Source organism: Styela clava, chromosome 14 (genome assembly GCF_964204865.1).
Source record: "Styela clava chromosome 14, kaStyClav1.hap1.2, whole genome shotgun sequence".
NCBI lineage: Eukaryota > Metazoa > Chordata > Ascidiacea > Stolidobranchia > Styelidae > Styela > Styela clava.
The window spans coordinates 19,842,944-19,867,267 of NC_135263.1; the positions used below are offsets into that span (position 1 = coordinate 19,842,944).

Genomic DNA, 24,324 nt, shown 5'->3' on the forward strand with positions numbered 1-24,324 from the left:
TGTGGGTAGGTAATTTACGTTTGTTGACACTTCAAGGACACTGCGTAAAACGTTAGGTCGTGTTGTTTAAAAAACAGTAAAAAAATAAACTTTTTGATTGTTCTAGACCACGGTGGTTCAAATCCAGGCCCGCGGGCCACATGTGACTCGCTGTATCTTTATCTGTGACTCGCGTCTCATTTGCTGATTTAGGTAAAAATAGCATTTTGATATTGTTTCGTCATAAAAATAACTGGCAAGATCGTCTGGCTCATTGTCACATCATTATCATCGTTGAATTTGCCAGTGACATGGATAACTGAGACAGTCAGTGGAGGGAAGGGATTCTGGTAGGGTAACTGAATAGTGTGCTTGGCCAGTCCTTGAAGCCCTTTCAACACTCTTGAATGACCTGAAACTTCCACAATTTGATTCCATCTCTTCCTTCGGAAATATTTGTTAACAATATCTCAATAGCAGCTACATACATAGACAACTAAATATCAGCCTAGCATACTCCCTGTCGCATTGTCGTTTCGTAATCAGCGTAAACAGTTACACTAAAATTGGTGCCTAGTGTCAGAAAATTTAGTAAATATCAAACTAATGTCGCCATATTACTCTGCTGTAGACTACCTCACATTTGGCGAAATTCAGTAATTGATCAATCTGCAGTGGTTTGCAAGACAATTGAGTTCAAAAAGAAAGCTGGCTAATTCAAACCAATTTTTTTACCTCGATATTGGAGAAAATTGCTTGTAGAAAACAAAGTCTCAATGCTTGGTATGTCTGTAAGTTGTGTCGGTGGGTGCCAGAAAATATATTCCTGAAACGGCATGTTATCGATGTTCCGGAGCGCTTCATCGCTTCGGGAGCACTTTCTTCGTTGTAAAGAATCAGGGACTAATGCGGTCCGCGAACAACACAAAATTAATTTTGTAGCCCCCAACCTTGAACCACCCAGGCGATAAAACTTTTGCCCAATCATCAGATTTTTTAAAATATTTACTTTATTTACTATGTAATAAACTTGTCCGACGGCTTTTTGCCGAAAAGTCCTCCCAGTACCAAAATAATATACCGGTATATGAAAAGTTATTTATACACACCCCTATCTTTCTTGAAAAAAGACAGGTTTTCTGTTAATAAGTTTATTCAAACGAAATGGTATTAATTTTTATTAAGTATTATTTAAATTTTAAATAAACGCTTTGGTATTAATATAATATTCAAAATCTGTCAATTTAGTATATTTTCTAATCATTTCGGTATTTCCCTCTCAGACGACAATTTCCACTGTCATGCATATATATTATTTTTTTTGCAGACTTTACTTAAACCTTTAGCATCACAATAGTTCTAATTTGCTTTTCGAAGATTTTGTAATAAAATGTCCTGAGACGATTAATTGACACGAGAGAAAAAAAAAGTCCTATTTGTTTGTGCACAGCATATCAACAATCTTTTGTTTTGTAGTGTAATATTCAAGTATTATATAAACGCTTAATCGCTAAAAAATTCCTACTTATTCTGGACGTGAAATCTACTGCAAAGTCGCAAAATCATGCAAATCATCGTGTACATCTTCCCTTGATGATTTCCGTGATGTGAGGAAAGTTTGAGCCGCTCAATCTTACAATTAAGTTTATCTGAAGATGAGATCGGTGAATGGCTTATCCAAATAATAATAAACGTATATTTTCACATGTGTAGGTTGGAAATATTGAATTCACGTTTGGTCACTAGGCGTTTTAGTCAGTTTGTACGCGGAATTTCAAAAATAAATTGTTCGGGAGTTCTTGATATTTGAGTCAGCGTGGTTTTTCTTCAATCAGAAATAGAAAACTGTACAAATTTCAAGTGTGACCACGCAAGAGGAGTCATAACATTCAAACAGATTGGTGTGGCACAAAAAAGCAATGCTCAAATACATGGTCACGAATGTCCGATGACTAACAACAGTTAGATAGCCAATGCATCTCTCACAGATATTGGTGTCTGATAATCCAAAAAGTTCAAATCGAAGTTGCAAAATTGTAAATGTTTAACGGTGTTTGGATGCATGAAATTTGAAATCAATTGGCTCATTAGTTGAGGGAAAAAGAAATTTTTTCCCAACAATAAAAACAACAACAACAACAAATTCAACAATAATAAGAAATTAGCCAAACGGTTTATATGTATAGTTCGTGCTCAAAAATGTTATAAATGTACGTTTTGCTATTAATATGGCTGCTATAGAAGTTGGATACTAGTATTACCATGAAATTGGCGTTTTTCAGCCTGCTCTCTGGCGCTAATATTCATACCTGAAATGGCATTTGCATAATTTATTGTTTATAAAAAATTAAAAAGCTGAGAACCACTTTCATATAGGTACCGATATTTGGACTGATTAAAAATAAAGTTGGAATGATACGTATTTTTCATATTATTACTGCACTGTCATTTGTTACACAAAATGTATTCAACAGCATAAAGTTAACTATAAAGGAATAAAATATAAATAGATTGCTGATTTTAAATAAAATCTAACTGAAATTGAACAGTTAGGCGACATGTAACTTTTACAGTGAAATAATTTTTTCCAAGATAGAAGGGCTATTTGTAAGTTTTGGATACTTGTTGGAACTTGAAAACTGGAAATCCAATCGGTTTTATAACACCAACAACGAAAATGCAAGAAAATATTGCATCAGAATAATAAATTTGCCATCAACATCCTGCAAGGTACTTCCCATGAACGAAAATATTGATGTCGCCCAAGAATGTCGTGTCCTTTGTCAATCTATTCTCTGTCTTTCCTCGGTACCCCTTCACATCAAACTTGGTCCGAGGGGATTAGGGTGTGAATATTACAGCTTCATCTCAATGTTTGCCAAAAAACACTTGGGTCACATCCCAAATCCCAAGTCGCGAGTCGAGTTAAAGTCCAGTCTCAGCAGTTTTAAAGTTCGGTTCTCAGACGTTTTAAAGTTCAAGTCAACGCTATTCACTGCAGTCCAGAATCAAGTATAATCTCCGAGTCATATTAGATTACATAAAAAGCAACGAAATGAAGAAAGGCAAACCAAGTTGACAACTAGATTTAAAACTTCTAAATAAAACCTTGAACGACGTGGTAAAACGTATTTGTACGGATTTTTTTTTTGTTATTTTGAATACTCGACTAAAAAGAGTTTGCACGATGTAATTGTAATAGATTAAATGATATTGATATCAGTTTACGATTCTGAACGTGATTCCAAGCTTCAATAACTATGCGACGCAATTTATCATCGTTGATATTCGTGTAACGCACAGAAATTGGGCATATATTGAGTAAGAGTATACATATATTAAAATTGTTTTTTTTCTTCTTATAAATACTCTGTATGTATTCTGCATATCTCGGTATATTTATTTTTTTTCCCATTCACCGATAACGGTTTGGTCCGTAATATTTCAAAATTAATAATTCATAGTTTTTCTGAATGAATGAGATCACATGTTTTTGTAACTCCCATAATACCACCAACAGTTTCTGTTCCGAGCATTATTTATTAATTGATACTGGTTATCGACGACGAAGTATAAGTATGAGGTCAAAAACAAAGTGTAGTCGATTCTGCGTATCATTTTGTCATGAATTGCCTCTAAGTAGATGGATGTACTGTCATTTGTACAGATGTCGAAAATGTAAACTGTTCCATAATTTAATCGAAAGTCAGCATATGGAAGTCAAAAGTAGGTTTGCACATGTTGTTGACCTGACATGAATAAATAAATGATGCAAGAAACATGATTTTGGGCTTTAACATTACGTAAACTGAATTCCGTGATATCCAGTTTGAAGTGAGTTGGAAATATAATAATAATACATGTAGTTCAATCATGTCTCATCATCCAAATAGTGTGATACAGATTATTTGTACCTGGCTGTACATGATCGTACAGCAAAAATATATAATACTGGCTCGATCAAGTTCGGACGACTATGGTATCCTGCTGCCGCACTTGAAATTGAGTGTTTGTGATGCGTGCTGTAATTAATGAATAAAAGATAACTATTATTATTATATATGAAGTATATGGTCTATTGTTTATTTTGCACTGACGCAAGTTCGTGTGTTGCAACGCTATTCATCGTTTAATGTGGTGACGCCATGTGCCAGAGAGGTAGGCAAGGTCGGCGTCAACTTCGTACTTGTGTATTCCATTTTTTGGGGAATACTTACGCGCATTTCCTACTAGGATAATGTTATTCGCATGATTCATTTGTGATTCGTGTAATTACTTACTTGACTTGGCGTATAGTTTTTTCTGTTTTTGCAAGTTTATATGAATAACATATGAAGTCAGTATGATCGTTTTATTTCTCTTCTCGTTATAATTTGTCATTCTATGAGTACCAGTTGTAAATAGTAGAATAGTAAAAAATTGAAAATGTGTTTTTGTTCGAAGATATATTTAGCATATTATACATTAGTTATATATTAGTCATCAGAATCCACAAAGAGAATATCGCTGCGATGGCTTGCTAAGCGAATGGCACATTGTTAAAATAATGTATGATTTGAAAATAATTTTTCTATATATACGTAGTGTAGCGGAATTTATTGGACAGTTTGTTGATTTTATATTAAAATTTGTTATGCAAATCATGAAAATTTTAGTTTATTATTGTAACCAATACGTGTGGCAACGTAGCGTTTTCTGGTTGATATTTCTCAAAAAGTGTTTAGACGACTTCAACGATTACATCATTGATGTAATTCGTCATTACATCAAATTGAGTCATTTTATTAAAAGTCCTCAGCGACATTAACAGTTTTCCGGTTTGCATGCTATACCGTTATCTGCATTCTAGAACTACATTTTAGACTACAAATAGAATTAGACATATAACAAAGAAAAGTTGTCCTGTGCAACGAGACCAAATCGGATTGATTTTTTTTTAAATCAAACCTCGGGACAAACTGATCAAATGAACGAATATGGCTTCGTTTGACAATATATCAGAATATCAATTCAACGGCACATGCGTTCCTTTGCACAGAAATGAATATATTGCCTTCTTTCTCGTGGCTGGCTTGGAGGTAACGTTTAATTTAAATGGATTATATTCAATTAATTTGTATTTTTCTAAAGAATTTTATATGAATTGACAAAGATGCATTTGCTGAAAAATGAGAAAAGAATTGCTATGTCAGGGTACCCTTATGGCTGAATTCTCTGCAAACAAGCATGCAGACTAGTCTTATCTTAGATTACGAAAACTTAAAGTTTCGTGGACTGATAATATTTTAGTGTCATATGCTCTTTATTATTACGATAACTTTTATGCAAGTAAACACACATTCAACTTGCATGTCGTTTCGAGCTTTCCCGGTTAGGGCAATGCGAGAGATCAGGTTTGTGACAGTTTAAAATTACAAAGCAAGAATTATATTCAAAACATTTTTGAACACCAGTTCTGTAAAAAACTAGATTAAGCGCCTTTAAAAATGAAAAATGTCTTTTTTGTCCTTCGAGCCTAATCAAGACCACTGAATAATAATTGCCTGAAATTTGATGGATTCTGATCGGTTACGTGCATGCATTTTGGATTTGTTGATGTCTTTGACCCATCACACGAGTCAATGATAAAAGAGAAAGAATTACACGCATTCATTGATTTTCATAGATATCTAAATTGTGCTAAGTAAAATTGTTAAAAATACTGCAATTCAAATAAGTTAGCTTGTTATAGAATTAAAAAGTTATAATTTGAATATGAATGAAGTGAATTTGTTGATGTGTATGCCGTTCAAGTTCCACTTTTTGTGATGTTGAAAGGCAACTCCAACCACACTTTCGAATACTTCCTGTTGACGACTTGAAGTAAATTCAATGTATAATTATAATCAAGTCAATACGTGACTTTTTATTCGCCGCACTGCCTAAGGGAAGGAACTTCATCGGCCTAACTTAAATTGTAGATTAATAGAATTTGACTGAATCTTCTATAGTGACTACATTGATTAAATAATGGGAAATGAGTAGTATATAACAAAGTGGTGGTGATGCGCTTGCGTTTTAATATGAGTTCCATCCGGTTTCGTACTTGATTCTATCGAGTGTGTTTTTAAATATTATATCCTGAAAGGGTGAACATTCAACGTACAACACCCAGGGTTACAGTACAAAACGAAACTCCATTATAATTGTTGATATTTTGATAATATGGAAATTTAGTCTGGTAGTTGTGCATTCTCAAAATTACGTTTGTTAGTCGTTCAGAATAAATCAAAATAATCTAAATTTAATCAATCGTGATTTGGTGCAACATTTGAAAACAATGTCTCGACTCTAAGGTGGTCTCGATATATATCCAAATATATACGGAAATTCTTGAAAAGTAATTTGAATAATAATTCAACATTGTACTATGTATATAGGTAATGTAAAGTTGAAACGTAATCAATGAGCGTCGCCATAAGCGGCTTAATGCGTAATGAATATTTTCCAAATGTTTCATTGGAAGGCGTACTTGAGTCATTGTGGCATCGTCATCGATAATGCACGATAACCGAAAGAACATATTTTTGTTTGGTGCATGATTTTTCTTTGATCCTCGTATGTCATAAATAAATAATTATCAGGCTCCGATCTAGATGTTTTGTTTGCCAATTTCCATGTCCTTTTTCAAAATGGATATACCTTATTATTTAAATGACTCACTATGCTGCGCTTTTCAGTCTGTACTTTGGCAAATTAAATTATACTATGAGCAACGTAACTTAATCCCGTTAGTACTGATTCTTTTGAGTTCATCTTATACACGTAACAATTAAAATGAAAAATCTAGGACAGATTAAGCCCAGGAATAAAACACGATAGAGATATTATCATCTCCACGATATTGTCACGATTTGTAATGCAATCATTACAATTCGGAAAAGCCTGATAATATGAAAAGGCTCAGTGATTCATTTTGTTACCATCTAATCAATAACAAAAATCTTTGAAAAATAGCACACATAAACACGAAACAAGTAGGAAAAGAAAAGGAAAAGAACACACAATATTCCCTGCGAAATTAGTTGAAACTGTCTAAATCTATAGAAGTAGTTACCCTGTAATAATGCTTAATGAGCAAAATGGTATATGTTCGATATATTCCTGTGACAGTACAAGATTGATATTTATATCAAATGGGAAACTGGTCGTAGTTATATCAGTTTTGTGATACTAGAAAAATATATAATTCAGGTTATATTGAACTTGATAATCATCATCGCTGCGATAAGAGGTCGTAGGATATTACGTCACAATTACGTATATGCGTACGTCACCAGCACATTATCTTCAAACATTGCTTTCGGCCTCTCAACTGGATTATCTACTATCATGAACTATACCGCTAAGGAAGAAAAAAGGTGACCATAATTTAATAGAACATTGTTATGCTATATTTGGATTTTCGTTTTTCAAATTCTTCTCGAAATGGAATGTTTCGAATGAATTTGCAGCATTGCACTGCTTTCATAAATATACCGGAAATTCTTGAAAAAACTCACTGAAGAGAACAAAAATCGATCCAATCCGTGGGTTTGAAGCGAATTGCTGAACAAACGCCTAGTTAATTCTATTGTTGTGTCTTGTCTCAACTCTCATGCAGGCAATACCAAATCATGTCTAACTTTTCAAGATCGTTTCTCATCGTTGATAATTTATATCAAATTTTAGAATAGATTTCAATCTTTCCGGAGATATTGCCTTGCTGAAGTGGTGGGCATTCAGAAAATCATTTATAATGGCAGTTTATCTGATAATGAGTGGAAATATAGCTTCGCTAATCTATGGACTTCGAGAAAGTAGTTACTTCATTGGCAAGTTTTCCAGCACTTCCACCTTGAGTGACACATCTTCTAAAGCAAGTAGTTTTTGTAAATTTTACGACATTCATGTTCTTTTAATTATTGCATGACTTTGTATGTGATAATAGATTAAAATACGACACAAAATACGTATAACACTACTTCTTCATTTTCGATTGCGTAACCAGACATTTTTATTTTTAGATCAGAATTTCAGTATGAATGTTTATTACTTTCCTTCTAACAGTTTATTACTTTCCTTCTAACAGCGTGAATCAATTAGGACAAGAAAACACAAAGCAGCTTTCATAATTTTGTCTGTGTGGTCGATTCCGTGTTTATTTTCAATGGTGGCTCCTTTTTTTGATGAATGTATTAGAAATTGCTTTTGTCACCCGGGGGCGTACTTGAAAAATGTTTGCAATACAGGTGAATGTTCTTTTGTTGTCGCTTAAGTAGAAGGTATATCTTTGTGCCTATAATGAGGAAAATTAATAAAATAACTCTATTTCATGACACTATAGTTCATAATAATGATGAATTAAATCTCAATAAATCTGATATAACACGTACCTTCAATACTTTGTTAAAGCTACACTACTATACAAACACCTTCATTCAATTTATAACATTTACAGTGGAAAATAAACATTGCTCAACAGTATGGGTGCCAATTTCAAAATCATATCTAATTTGCCTGGTGATCATCTGGATGTTGCTGATAGGTGTCATAATATATCTTTTATGCAAAACAATATCAATGTTTCTCAAGGCAGTGGCACCAACAAGCAGAACCATTACAGACATTTCAACAAATGACGGTAAGGATGACTATATCAAAGACTAAGAATTCACATATAATTTAATCAATACTTCCGCCTATCCAGTTTATCCTACCCAGTTTAATCGGGTACAGTTAAATGTCCATGGTACACGGGCGTTGATGACGGAGGATGTCTAACTGAGAGCGTTAACGTGAGTCAACCTAATAAGATGAGACAACGTACAAATCTCTTTATAATTCATGTATATTTTAATGATACTATATTAATAGTTAATGCAGAATGAATTTTGCATTGTAGGATCGGACAATCCACAAAAGAGTTGTGTGGAGCTATGTATAACTGGGAAGTGGCCTCGTATGAACCACAGTATGAAACTTCTTTTGTGCTTGAGTGCGTCTTATATTTTATTTACACTCCCTGCTATGGTAGTGATTGTAATAGACATTGCGGATGCTACGGCTTTATTAAATTTTCTGAGTGCCTCTGTGATGTTGATGTTGGCGCTTGCATATACTTTTGTATCGCCCGTGCTTTTGGTAAATTATATGCCTGGACTACGACGTGCTGTAGCTGACTTGTTTTCGCGTATTTGTCAATCGACCCAGGTCACAAAAAAGCGCGAAGAATCAACGAAGACGAATACTATGCAAGAAGAATCACCAACAATTACAGTAATAGCAACACAGGAAATAATGTAACAACAATTTAAGATAAGGAATATCTGCAACGTTTATGCCATAAACTTCGAAATACTCGATTGAGTTCGATCAAAACATGACTCTATATCTAAACAAGCTAATGTCTAATCAAGCTTAGGTGAACTCTTGACGCAGACAAACTCATAAATATGTGTTTGAGGGGCACCAGAGCATAGGTTCCAAGAACCAAAGACTTTGAGTATATATTAATATGTTTGATGGAAGTGTTCTTCATCATAAATCACATATATACCATTGGTTTGAGTAGAGAGATATCAAGGCATTAGTTTTCTAATATATATATAGTAAATAGTTTGTTTGAACATACACTAATAACAGCTGGGAAAATTTGGATAAATTAACATCAATGTCTTGACAAGTTAAATTAAGTACAATTAACGAGGTTGGGGTTACAATATGACTCAATGAGAACTCCATATATATATTGCATTTATCTACCAAAAACCTAAATATGGATGATATTCATGAGACCTGAAAACCAAACTTTGTCGACAATAACTTCAAAATTATTTACCAAAAGACAAATTTATATGTGCACATTATTTTTCGCATAATCTAGTTTTGCCAAACTCGCATTATAAAATTGAGGTTTTCCTTTAGCGAGATTTTCTTTATGTATGCAGATCCCTGCTAGACATATATATTGAAAGTTTTGAATTGGTGTCAATTTACCGCATGTGTTTGTCATTTTTTCAAGTTCATCCTCATGGTTTTAATTTATCGACCCTTTGTTTGAATTCGCGTTGAAACACCTGAATGACCTGCAGATCAATGCGACCGGCTTTGCTAAACCACCCGGGCTATTAAAAGGAAGTGACGTGTAATTCATGATTAAATTAAGTGATTTTTATTTAAAAAAACAACAACACTGGTTTCGTTGCTTCAATATAAGTATGACAATATAGTTGCAATAGATGCTAAACACAATTCATGAGAACTAGTTCTAGATCGTGACATTTAGTAAGAGCAGCGTATCGTATATGGAAAGGGAATCCGAAAATATTCTTGACCATTTTCAATTTCGGTATCTTACTTTATGGCCCGTGTTTATTGTTAATTAAACTGATAAAGGATTTCAGGAACTTAAGACATGGGTGGAATAGCATGTATACCGTTAGATAGCAATAAGAAATCGAAAATTCTTACAAGCCCATATCTATATAATAGATTTTAGGGTCGGAGCATTTTCTCGATTATTTTTAAAACTGGTATTTCGGTCCTAGTCTAAATTTTTCTAGATCATCAATGAACTGTCTTTAATTAGAAGTGGATTTCTTATGAATTTCTTATAGTCATAGAAACCTACATTTCGAAACAAAGGTGACATAATTACATGCTTTGATATTAGTGAATAAAAACATAAAATTCTTTACATTTATCGTTAAAACTGACGTATTGTGGACAGATACAATGAGAATATGAATACGATGAACACTGGTGTCGCTTTAGACGAGCCATTTCGAATCACAGGAGTTGTTACATCAGCTAACCATTGATAAAGTTCTTCTTTTCTTTGTGCATTTGCTTCCTTCCCAACTTCCTCTAAAACTCGAGCATGATAGTCGTTCAGATAGTTAAGCTGTGTTTGTGTGATTATAGAGATAAATTGTTTTAGAATCTGGTCATTCTTTATTATTATTATCTTATTATATATTATCTATACTACCTTTGTACGCTAAGACTGATTTTGCGGAATATACACCTTAAACCGACACCCTAATCATCACAGTGATCGTTCCTATTAATACGATTTTGAATGTATACAAAGACAAATTCTACATACGTAATTCGATCGTCAAAATCTCTCTTGAAAAATAGGCCAATCGTATTCAGTATTTATACTCAATACTTATATATGGAAATAAAACAGCTCTTTCTACAGCTACCTGAGTGAATGCTTAAAATGTTTACGTAGTTTTTTCAGATCAATAATACCTGTTTATTACTCAGTAGATCGATGTCGATAAGCTTCTTCTGGAATGGAACGAGGGTAACTGGAGTCATTTTGAGATAATCGTATTCTCCAAAGTTGTACTGGAAAAAATGTAATTTCCTTTAAACAATAGATAAGATGAGTTTGTCACATTTGAACAACTGTTACCATATTACACTAGTACGCAGGTTTACTACTGCGGTTCAAAAATACAAGCATGGACCGACATAGGGATGACTTCACCTTGGTGTTTGCTTTTTCCACGGTAACGATATTTTCAAGCCGAATTCCGAATTTTCCTTCCTCGTAATAACCTGGTTCTGCACAAAAATTCAAGTAATTAAGTCAAACGAGATCTTTCTTTAAACTGCTTGAAAGAGACCTATGCTTGAGATTTCTGCTTAAAACGAAATTCAGGCTTGTTAAATCGCGTCTCGTTTATCAACCATAGCAGGAACAAAGTTTTCCTGTGACGGTCAAGAATAAATTAAAAGTAGATCAAGAGAAGTACATTCTTGTACATTTGATTCATAACTTTCGTTATAAAGAATTGATTTTGCATGACTATTAATAGATTATATAGGTATAGGGTTTCGGTCATTATTATGTCAATTGATGCCAGGCAACCCTGATGCGTGAGATAGCCTGAGGCACAATCGTTTTGATGGAAAGGCGTGAATTCGATTATTTTGTGTTGGGTGACAATGTAGTGATAGTTGGACTAACAATAGCAAGCAGCAGAACATTTTCTTAGTTTTCAACAGTTTTGTTTTTGCGTTGTTGTACCAAGCCGACGAAACGAGTATGAAACAGTGAGAGGTATTTGTATTCATGAAATGCAGAAGTTTAGCGATGGAGCTTAAATTTTTCGCTTCAATTAATTGTCAATAATAATACGTTGCCCTAATATTATTTAATAGCCATCAGATTGAAAATTTTTATAGCTACAAAGATCCGTTATTTTGATATATGAAAATGCTACAAAAAGCAACAAACCATGACGTATAAAAAGTTACCAATGGCCCATACTCAACGAGGTCAAATTCAAGATAATATTAATTAGAATTCCATTGCTTTCATTAAGATGCAGACGAATAGCAAGGTAGCCAATCTTAAATTGGTATTTATCTGTACACTGGTGATCATAGGAACTATTTTTTTTGGTTTATTAGAAAAATCCTCTAAGGCATTGTACCAAGGTGATACCAACGTACTTCGTCAACAGAATTACCAGCATGCCGAAAAACATGAGTTAAAGAGAGTCGATTTCATACCAAGGAATTTGAAGTTGATTCACTTAGTTCAGATATGTCACAACGACAAGTCAGTGCGGAGACTAATGACGTTCATTAAATCATTGCTTTTCTATCGCAGCAGTGAAATTTTTCTTCATATCCTGACTAATGCAAAAACTGACGTAACATTGAAGGAACTTTTTCGAACGTGGAATCTTTCATATTTTCACGTAAAAACGTACGTCCGAAAGGACGAAGAACCCGAAATGAGTTGGGTGTCTTATCTGCACGAGGCAGGACCGTACGCACTCAAAAAGTTAATTTTAGAAAAGATACTTCCTCCGTATATACAAAAGGTGATATTTTATGACGCTGACATTGTCATGCTTTCTGATATTCTAGAGTTGTGGCAAGTTTTTGACAAATGGAATTCGTCGCAAGTGCTCGGTTTAGCACCCGAGACACAATCTTGGTACGGTGAACACGACAAGGATAAGAAAATCTGGCCGTCAATCGATAGTGGTTATAACACAGGCCTGATCTTGTACAATCTGGAAAAGTTACGTTCTCCGACATGGCCCAAAATATGGAAGAAGTTAGCAAAAGAGGAACTTAAGATCAGAGGTTATGCAACATTACCAGAGCAAGACATTTTAAACGCCTGCTTCACAAAATATCCAGACATTTTCTACAAAATATCCTATGTTTGGAATGTTCAATTTGGTTTTCGTGTTAATAAAAGCACCTGTCCCAATGACCATGAGTATAAAGCATTGCATACCACTGTAGAAAAAATACTTGATACCCGAAAAGGAGTTGTTCCAACGCTTCGTTTATACCAAGATGTTGTAGAATATTTCACGAGCTTAAATGGTGACCGTTTTCAGAGTGGTTCACACCGTCGTATACACCGTATCTTTCCATATTTTTTGGAATTCAAACAAACAAAGCCATTTGATCCAAATGACATTACGTTAGTTTTATGTATAAATATTGAGCAATCAAACCAGATTCGGCAAGTCGCTGACAACTGGACAGGTCCAATTAGCGTGACCATTTTCGGGGATGACAAAGATGCATCAAAAGTAGATTTATTGCCAACAAATGGAGAAATAACTTATCATTTTGTTTATCGACAAAAATGGGAAAAGACAACACCAGAACGACTTTTGAGGACAGTAGCTATCAGGTACGTTACCACCAACTACTTTATGCTCGGAGATATAAAGTTTAGAGTAAAGAATAATACATATGATTCATTGAAAAGGATGATAAATACAGACAACATTCATTCTGTCGCAATACCTTCCTTTGAATCGACATGTGTTCTAATGAAATATATAAACACGAGAGGAAATCTAGTCGATGAGATGCTCAGCGGAACAGTGAATAGAGTTGAAGGAGTTGATGAAAATTTATACAATGAATGGCATTTGCGAACTTCGCCGTTTGTTGTCAAATGGAAATCAAAATTCATAAAATATATTGTTATGAAAACTTTATCTCACCCAGCATTTAATGAAAAGTTCTCGAAGTCGTACTTCGAAGATGTGGCATACGCAGATGACTATCTTGAAAATAAAGAAGTGCTCGTGATGTCATGCTGCTTTGCGTACAAAGTACCGTATGCTGATGACACAATGCAGAACTCAAATTACAAAATACAATGCTAACGACAACCAGTATGAATATTAATGTCGTTCTAGCTTAAGCTGATAACACATTGTTGAAGCTCAATTTACAAAATATAATGATGACGACCTGCATAAATATTAATGTCATCCAGTTCAAACAATTCTTCTACGAATGGAACTAACGAGTTCAAGTGAAAATAAATGTTCACACTGTGGAATATATGCTGCTCTTAATATAGTGGTTGTATATATTAAAGCTAATTCAATTGAAAATGCAATTTCAGCCAATCTATTCTAAAGGCGTGCTCTGTGTTTACGACTGAGTATTGGCTTAAGTTTATTTTACCATTGCTTGTGAACATTCCTGGTTGCAAAGGGTAACCTTCAGCTTGTGCTCTTCCTATTCCCGGCGGATCTTGTAATAGAATAAAAAAGTATCAAGCTTACGTATGACCATTCTCATGTTAGTTTAGATATTCTTAGAATTTGACAAAGAAAAAAAAATTAAAAACACTACTTCTGAACTTATAAGTTTTGTTCGAGCATTTGTAAACGCTGGAACACGTTAGTTCAGCATTCGTTTGTAGGAATGGTTTCAGCATTTGGACAAATTGATTTAAAACCAACTTACACGTTACAATAGACGTTATTTAGACTTGACCTCGATTGCAAAATTGTACTTACATTCATGAATGCTGAGATAATGTCCAATGCCATGTCCAGTACTGTGACGAAAATCAAGTCCGACATCGTATAAATGCTGTCTTGCCAATATATCAATATCGTTTCCATCTAGTGTGGATGGGAATATCGCCGTTTCAATATTTATCATGCCCATGAGAACCCTTGTGTATGCTTCCTGTGGATTAAAAAAATGAGAATTCTTATATAAAATTAAGAAATAGGTTCGGAAAATTCTGTTGATCAAAGAGGTATTACTGACAATTTCAAATGCAGTTGGCGTCCCGAAATGTAATGTTCTCGTTACGTCAGTAGTTCCTTCATAATATTGTCCCCCGGAATCAACGAGATATATTTCATTTACTGTGAGATTGCGGTTTGTTTTTGGCGATGTTCTAAAATAGATCATATCATATGTTTCAGACTGAACAACAGTTCCTCACCCTGTTTTATATATAATTCGTGAAATATATATATGTAAGTAAAACGTATCCATCATACTACACAAATAGCGGTAGAGATATTCATTACCATTCATTGGCGTTTATGAGATTAATCCATCGTAGAAAAGCATCGTTTATTCACCTGTTAAAAGTACCGTAATGCAATTGAACAGTATAAATTTCCATGTTTGTTTTTGTTTTATTTTGCGTTGTAATTTATGCATGCTACATATTTGGGGTTCTTATATTATAACGCTTACTATGAAAATGAAACGGTGTTGAGATATGACTCAACATTCATTATAATAAATACTCACCCATAATGTATAACAGCCGCGTTCGGACCTACAGCTGATATAGAACCGAAACTGAGACCTTTGCTTTTGGGTTGAGCAAGTCTCAGTGACTTTAATTTCTCCGCTCCTGATATTTCGTCAACTATGCCAGATGGCACATTTTGCTCAAGCCAATATAAATACTCACATAGGGCAACTGCATCATAAATCTGAAATAATAAATTATTGGCCAAATTATTCTCCAAGTTACTAAATTTGAAGCCATTGAAAGTGCTCCTCTACATTTACCTCGCTAGCAATAGGTCCCCCAATTCACAAAATCATGTCGAATTTATAGCGCACAAACCCGAGCTAACCCACTGAATCCAACCACTGGTCACAAGTCATGTTCAAACATCAAATCAATGGCGTTCCAGCAAGATGTGGTTTAGCCACACCTTATGCCAGTAGATTTCGATCTTTCTAGGCTTGAAGTTCTTTCTGTAAATTTACAATATTTCATCGAACCCTTACAATTCCTAATCTTGTTACCCGAATACTTCTAAATATTTTAAAGTAATTGGAATATGTTTTCATTTTAATATATAGGCTAGTTTCAATATCGTGTCAATGTCACAATTCCCACTCATTTTGACTATCAATTATGAACCGAACGTGAAATATTAATTATTTTACACGTTAGAGTTATTACGCAATCGGCAATGTCACGCGTTTAAGTAAATGCGAAAGCGTGAATAACCTTGCATCCATAAAACTTACAGCCGATATATAGATAACAAATAAAAATACCTTGAACTGATATTATTTTGAAATAAACATATACTAACGTGAGCTTGCTTCATTCCTTGTACTTCAACATCATTTTTAACGGCCTTTGGAACTTTAACAGGAGATTCATTTTGAATTTGTCGTTCCTTATGTAAAGAAAGTGCAATATTAGAAATGTATGACCATTGTTCGAATTGATGTCCAATGCTCGTTCAAATTAATCGTAAATGATATCTTTTACTTATTTACTTACCAATGGTATTGCGCTGTACATTCCGTATGTTGTGCTCTCGGAACTCATCCACACTTTACTAGAACTGGAAAGATTCAAAAGATCGTTTCTTACAAACTCGAGCTCTTTAGTTTCTACGCAAACGCCGCGTATCTCACAATCTAAACAGATGTAAACCGTGAATGCTTGATATTGTTATGTAGGTACATTATGTCGGATATTGCGCAGTGTTTACCGTGCTCTGAATATATTCAGAAACATTTCACAATCACGACATCTAATTATGGATTACCAACATTTCTGAAACTCAACCTTTACCTGCAGAAAAGTTTTTTTATTTTTTTATTTGTGTGGAATGTGTTCTTGATTTAAAACATGTTTGTAACATTTTGTCTAGAAACGCTAGAACAATGCTTTTCAACCCCTTTTATTTTTGTGGAACTCTTGATATTCTGGTTATTCGCGGAACTCCGTTTAAATTCAAAAGCACCCATAAATGTATGGAGGGCAAATATTTCGTCGTTGTATAGACTACAACAATAGTAATGAGAAGTTATTACAGAAGATGAAATGCAAGAAATTCGTTGACCTTTCTGCTATTACATTTGTCACACACACTTTTAAATCATGGCTCTACATTGTCCGCAGGCACACATTCACATTATGAAAGCGACATCTGTTTTTGTTGCTAAAAGTTATTAAAGCAGAAAATGTTTCGCGCAAATGGGTACTCGGAAATTGACACAGCACTCTCAAAGGAACCTTACAGAGCTCCCAAAACTAACGAAGATAAAAAATACCGGATAAAAAAATAGAGAAAAGTTATGTTAAATGCAGAACTCACCTTCTGGATTAAGATAGTCGCTCAAATCCGGCGAAAGTCCAAACCTGGTTGTGTTTAAATACAATGCAATGCCGCCTGACCGCCCAACCAAGGTATAGGAGGTAAATATAGGAGTTCCGGATATTTCATCACCACGAAGATTAAATAGCCCTGTAAGCAAAAAAAAATTGATATGAAAACTACAAAAAATAACCTAAATATTTGCCATATATATAATATATTGCGCATTTAAAATTTTTTTGAATCAATTTATATCAACTTTGCTATTGTTGTTTTTCAACAAATAGCTACTTTACCTCCATGTTAGATACTACAAACATATACTACCAATATACGTATTATCTAAGAACCCCATGACATAGATTACAGAAGATTCTAAATTACATTGATTTCGTAACGGAAAATATTTTTTGGCATACATGTGTCATCTAAATAAATATATATTGTTATATAATTTTATGTGTTGCCTTTTATTACTTATATATATATTTGTGTTTTGGGAGCGTCGCTCGAATGCTAAAATGTATACTTAGTGACACTGATCCTGCATAAGTTTTATGTGCACGGTTCATTCATTCATGAATTAGCTAAATAATAAATCTCTTGAGTCTAAAGATAATCTACGAAATCATAGTGTTAGAAAGAAATTTATTGAGGATCTCTCTAATAATTGAATACATCTTTATTATTCCAACTAGCTGTCGAGGTTTTCTTTAGTGCTGATGAACATAACTTTTCTGTTAACTTCTCACGAACTGGATTTTTTAACCGAATCGTTTCGTTAGATGCGTTTATGTTCTTTAACTATCGCGCCTGTCGGAATTTTCCTGCAACTTTGATGCAATATTCATTTCATTTCTAACTCTTATATTTTTAGAGTAATTTTTAATCGAATTCCCGTAATACGAACAAATAGTTAATAAACTCATGATAGTTACAACAATTTTCTTCCAACTTCGTGAGCAATAAGTAGTCTGCGTCATAATCCCCCATTCGCATTCTCACATCGCTTATTTTGCTCTGTGAACGAAAAAAATTAATATTAGATTAATATATAATAATAACATAATAAAACTCACAATTTGTGAAAGGAAATTTCTGTCATTCGAGTATACTTGTCACAAAAGCCTCGGACCGATAAAGTGTCAGTAAACAAGGAATATAGAAAGGTATTAGTTTATTATGAATCCCAGTGACCTCGTCTAAATTCAGCTTATATATTAGCTATGCTCTGTCAGCTCAGCGATGATTTATTAGCAGCAGCCAGCTGCGTAATACGATTTATTTAAACATCTTTATTGGATTCCGAAAACAAACAATACTTTAAACCAGTGGTCGGCAAACTTTTTCAAGTGACGGACCGGTAAAGCTTGACCAAACTTTTGGCGGACCACCTTTATACCAACGAACTAAGCCTATGCAATAAATTATACGCATTAGGAAATTTATGTTGACAATATACTAAAAACGACGGCGATGCTATTTAATGTGATGTCTGTATTTGTTTGATGGCCATTAACTGATCCCATATTCGAGATATGGTCGACATTGACACACGTAGCGTGTTTCTTACTTCAAGCCTATTTCGTTTTTGTAGTTATCAATATTGAAAATCAGGCCTCACATTAAGATTTCGGGAAGGTTAACAATGCCTGTATCGTTTTGTTGGGGAGATTTTAGTCGGACTGATGAGACCCCTTCTTATACGAACGTAGAGAAAACAATTGACCCAGCATTATTGCGACATACTGACATGGCAATTGTTTATGAAATCAGACATGTTGCTCAATAGTGTTATGCAGTGGTCGACAAACTTCATGTACTTGCGGGCCAAATATGAGCATTTCTGGTAGCGCGCGGGCCGCATTTTTTTCGCCTTCGAACAATCGAACTTCGAATTATGGCGCATCCGCATTACTACTCTTCTATTGCTGTGTTGAAAGCCTGTCCCAATAAGATGTATAGGTGGGATTTTGTTATCCAACAATACATTGTTTTTACGTACTTATTATCAATGTGAAAGATGATGTTTTATGGCAACTCGTCGTCCAAATGATGATCTGATAAGCGAGTACGAAATTCAATCTAAGTGTAATGCATTTTAGATAAAGCTGCTCAAGGCCATATGTTCTTCCAAACGTGCACATTACACGTTTTGCACTGTCGCACAGATGAGCTGTGGCGCAGTCCCGGGGTCGAATTTTCGACGACTCGTTTCGTAACGAGTTTAACATTGAAACCCTTAACAACTGCGATGCTGACTGGGCATATCAAGCAAACCGGTTTTGGAATGCGCAAGAAAGAATAATATTTTTCCGTTCAAGCACTTTGAAATGCTCGACCCGCGTCGCTCCGTTTTCCAGACATTTTCAAATTTTAAAAATCAAAATTAACACGAACGACATACAACTGACGCTACTTGTTACATAAGAAGCGCCGTACATCAGCACTTGTCACCACACAAATCCGTGTAGAGACAATAATAAATTTGGGATTAATTTTCGTTTTATTTATTAAATGTCGGGTCGTTCAAGGGCCGCAACAAATTAGCTAGCGGGCCGCATTTTTTCCGGCCCCTGGAGTTGTGTTTGTCTGGTTTACTGTTGGGTGCTGTTTTTTAGTCGTAGCGTTTGTGGTTAGATTGTAGAGGTTTTATTACGGCATTGTCCGCTTTTGTTTCACCTCTTCGCGGACCGTCAGTAATCTTTCCGCGGACCGGCGATGGGCCGCGTCCCTGGTTGCCTACCACTGCTTTAAACCACTTCGATAAATTCTATCCGGAAGAGGCCAAATAACAATAACAACATTGTCCATTTTACTACAAGTGGTCAATATTTTGAGTTATTGCTGCAAATATTTCAATATAATTGAGGAAATTCACAGAATGTCATCCATATTTGAAAACGGAAGGACATAACAACTATTTAGTTATTTTGAACGCATCGTCCCCTTATTATTTTTGTTATTTCAAGAACACACAAATACACATGAAAAAAATCCAGGCATACCCACTTGTTATACGAAAGACACCGTAAAGTCACTGGTAAGTACCAATTTGAAAACTATCTACCCGCCTTGGGATTTGGAAAAACGTTGGAGTTGAGAATTTTGCATTATTACTTTTTTACGCCAGCATATTCTCACCTCCCATGTCTTTCCAGCGTACTCAATTGGTAACTGGAAGATTTTGGTACCCGATACAGGAGGCCGATCTTCCCAAATTCCATCTATGAGGTCTGGTATAGATTGATTGAACATATGGCCGGATTTTGCAAAATAGGAGTCATAAAGCAACCATGATTCTAGAAATAATATATATGTCATTGAGATTTGTTAAAGCGTTTTTATTTATATTCGAACGGTAGCTAATACTTTTGTGAAAAGTCTATTTAGTTTTTCTTTATATATTTGGTGTTTACTGATTTAAAGAATGGTATTTTAGCCTTTTATACAATATATATTTTCAAACTTTTGGCACTCATTGAGTTCATTCTGCATGAGGCTGATCTGGTAGGCTACTTCGTATTTTTAATGTTAGACTTTCGGTCAAAATGTTTGCACAGTTGCCATATAACCGGTATTGTTTCTTTTCGGTGGCATAAAACCGGTTTCGTTCCATCGTTATGAAATCGTTTTCCAATTCCATTTGACATAGATGTTTATCACGATTGGAGACACGTCGTTATGATAAATTCTATTTTCAATTCTTGTTCGCTTTGACAAGTTAGCCTTACCGATTGAAAACACAAATGGACTAGCAGCGACTACTTCTGATCGTTGGAGCTCTTGTGATATCCATTCTTCAACCGATATTACTCCGGGTTCGCCTATGACACAAAATACATTTAGATAGTCAGTTTTGAGAGTCAAAACTAGTAACCTATGTTTAAAAGGTTTCAACATCAGAGCAAAAGAGAAGACTTCACGGGTATATGTAAAGATACCAAGCAAGAAATTTAAAAACCAATGCTCTAAAAACTTACAACCTAGATGCCGATAGAAAATAGGATTTGGCTTTTGTACTGTAAAATTATATATATATCCAATAAATAGCATTTGTACAATTGTTCATGAAACAAAAATAAACTAGTGTTGAAACTAAATCCTACAATTTTAAACTACATCGAGCTAACCTATTTTCATGAGAATCCAATTACAATCAAGCTGCTGCTCAGCTTGCAAGAAATATCTTCCGTCTGTCCAAACAGCAGCTTTTGTGGTGGTGACAGCTGCCAAGCCGGATGATCCAGTAAAACCAGTTATCCATACCCGCTTCTTGTCTCTCGGTGCAACATACTCACTCTTAATATTGATATATTCGATAACGCGATATAAAAATCGACATTAATTAAAAGACGCTCCAGAAGTATGTGTACCAATATGGAGAGACTGATTTTGTTCGCCTGTTTTACATTAAGTTGTGCAAGGGGACTGAAACCTATGGGCAGGGGGATATTCATTTGGCTAACACAGACAGTACCCGAACTTATAATAGAACTAAAATGAAAAAAAAAACAGAAAAAATCATGACCTAACCCTAACCTGGTACACATACTACGGTAGTACCCATTAAAAGAGATCAAGTAAAAATTGATATGAAGAAATTACAGTAGGCTAGTTTAGGAAACTAGTTACAATTTAGTTACAATACAGAAATTTTACAATGTTTTTAAAACAATAGGAAAATTTTTTAGTATTTCTAATTTTAAGAATTCCTAATTTTTCGACGTCATGACAAACATCCCAGTTAGTATTAATTATTGCTGGTGATAAAAACCTGTAAAAATTCATCATTTGCTTACTAGATGTTCATCTTCAGAAGGCACGATGTATGCCATGTATCCGTTTTTCTCCATTTCAGCCCTAAGTGCTGCAAGTCGTTCAGATGTATTTGTTGCGGTTGGAGGGAGATAAATATTCTGTTTATTGGATTTGACAATTAGATGTGATTTCATAAAAATATGCATTTAACAAAGACGTCTATTCATGACTTTTGGGACAAGAAGTGATGAAAAATTGAACATATAAAACGGTTAAACATCTTTTTTTTTAGATCATTTCGGTTCCATTATCTTTGAGCACATCTACAAATATACCCGTATATGTTCTTTTGTAAACTACACCCAGGACAGATACACCAGCATACCTTTGCACCCACAAATTTCAGCTTCCACGAACATTTGCATCCACGTACATATGCACCCACATACATTTACATCCACGACATTTTCATCCACGGACAATTGCACTCACGGATAGTCGTGGAGGGGACATTTGCATCCATGAAAATTTGCGCCCACAAACATTAGCGCCCCACAAATTTTTACGTTTCAGACAAATTTTTTTTTTGTAATCACGACTTACCTGGGTTAGTTTTGGGCCATTATCATCTTTTGGATAATATCAGATCACATATGAATCAGAGGAAATTTGAAAAAGAAATATAGTAACAACCTTCAGGAGACTAATTCCATCTTTAAGTACCGAAATTGAAATCGATTGTTCCATGAGTTGAGAATTTTTTTTTTTTGTACCATACGCTAAACGTCACTTTAGCAAAGACAACAACGATTTAGCAAAACGAGCAATATGGCCACTTCGTATTCAGTGACGCATCAGCACAAATATCGAGTATAATTCCCCCAGCTAGAAGCTTTCAAGCGGTACTAGTGGTAGTCTATGTTCGAAATCAAATCACTTCAAAATATTAGTGTCAAATTTGATGTGAACCCAATTTTTGGACTATTCGCAAAAAGCTTGTATCACTATATTAGACTCTTGTGGCCATCGAGGTCAAATTCGGTAAGTAATCTTACAAATAAAAATAGTTCTTACCAAATTGACCAGAAATAATTGATTATATTACCTGGGGATCGCCGCAGTTTCTTATCGTAGGATCAGCTTGTTTTGCGTCTGCATATCTTGACGAACATCCGAGCAAAACTAAAAAAGAGGTTATTTTTGACGACCACTATGTAGTATGTATATACTGTATATTATCGGGTTTTTGCGGTAATCCGCGTATTACCGGTTGGGGGTGCCGAATGGTTTGCAATCGGATTTCATTGTAAATTAGTCTACTTGACCTGCTGCGGAGTTGGTCATGTTTTTTGATTCTATCGGGTTGACTAACGTCTAACAATGATTATCACGGCATTGTAAGAACGGGTTCACGCATACCCCCTGCGTCTCACCGCCACTGATTACAACCGCTATAGTAGTTGCATGCTTGAAAAAAAAAATTTAAATATATAAGATCTATTAAACTTGAAATAGTAATTGTTCATATAAAATCATGTGCAATTTGAGAACAGTTTAATAATTCTACGAAATTGTTTGTTCATCTAATTCTAACTGTATGCATGCCACTAGATTAGATACATTAACATGACATGCTTTTCGAAACGCTACAACGTTTGTCTTCAACTGCGGCGGACATTATCATTTGCGGCGGTCGTCTAACGTCAAAAATAAAAGCAAGAACGGGTCCGCTAATTATCGCGAAAAGGGTACACAATGTCTATGAATGCCAACCCGGTATATATATATATATAGCAATATCATGCATACGAACAATCATCTAATCAACGCAATTTAATTTCAATAAAGTGCGCGTGTCACAAAACAAGCATCTGCCATATTTGTTACTGTTATAAATTCTGAAAGATTCATACAAATCAGAAAAAACCGTACTTACACAAGATCCATGAAAAAGTTTTAATGTGGTGCATCGCCTCGTCTTTGATATATATATATATCTTTTCTATAGTCTCCAAAAGTGTACAAATAACAATGTTTTCTGGCTTAGGTTTCGTGCTTCCGATAAAATGCCTATCTGTACTTTTGTGATATTACCTATATTTTACAATATAACGTAACCATTCGCGTGGCACTTTTCAGCGACAACTGCCTAGAAACCACCGCTTAACTCTAA

At 34.7% G+C, this 24,324-nt stretch overlaps 2 protein-coding genes across 3 annotated transcripts; one reads left to right on the forward strand and one right to left on the reverse strand.

Annotated features, from left to right (window-relative positions):
* The first annotated feature begins 4,276 nt into the window (after positions 1-4,276).
* Positions 4,277-11,206, forward strand: LOC120340753 (uncharacterized). The gene is made up of 6 exons (XM_078119874.1): positions 4,277-5,057; positions 7,213-7,379; positions 7,690-7,876; positions 8,090-8,249; positions 8,459-8,641; positions 8,903-11,206. Exons 1-6 carry the CDS (start codon positions 4,956-4,958, stop codon positions 9,301-9,303), a joined length of 1,200 nt encoding a protein of 399 aa, XP_077976000.1. The 5' UTR covers positions 4,277-4,955; the 3' UTR covers positions 9,304-11,206.
* Positions 10,149-24,324, reverse strand: LOC120340752 (xaa-Pro aminopeptidase 1-like). Of its 2 annotated transcripts, XM_078119873.1 has the most exons (17): positions 24,088-24,324; positions 23,257-23,333; positions 22,193-22,309; positions 21,524-21,692; positions 21,125-21,217; positions 20,535-20,692; positions 18,329-18,410; positions 17,391-17,540; positions 16,568-16,707; positions 16,374-16,460; positions 15,568-15,755; positions 15,070-15,202; positions 14,811-14,985; positions 14,473-14,541; positions 11,501-11,577; positions 11,260-11,358; positions 10,149-10,903 (listed from the first exon to the last, which is right to left on the reverse strand). In XM_078119873.1, the coding sequence occupies exons 1-17, from the start codon at positions 24,119-24,121 to the stop codon at positions 10,706-10,708; spliced, it is 2,046 nt and encodes a 681-aa protein (XP_077975999.1). In that variant the 5' UTR covers positions 24,122-24,324; the 3' UTR covers positions 10,149-10,705. The 2 variants fall into 2 exon arrangements, with proteins under 2 accessions (XP_077975999.1, XP_039265042.2); XM_039409108.2 differs by having other exon boundaries at positions 14,811-15,202.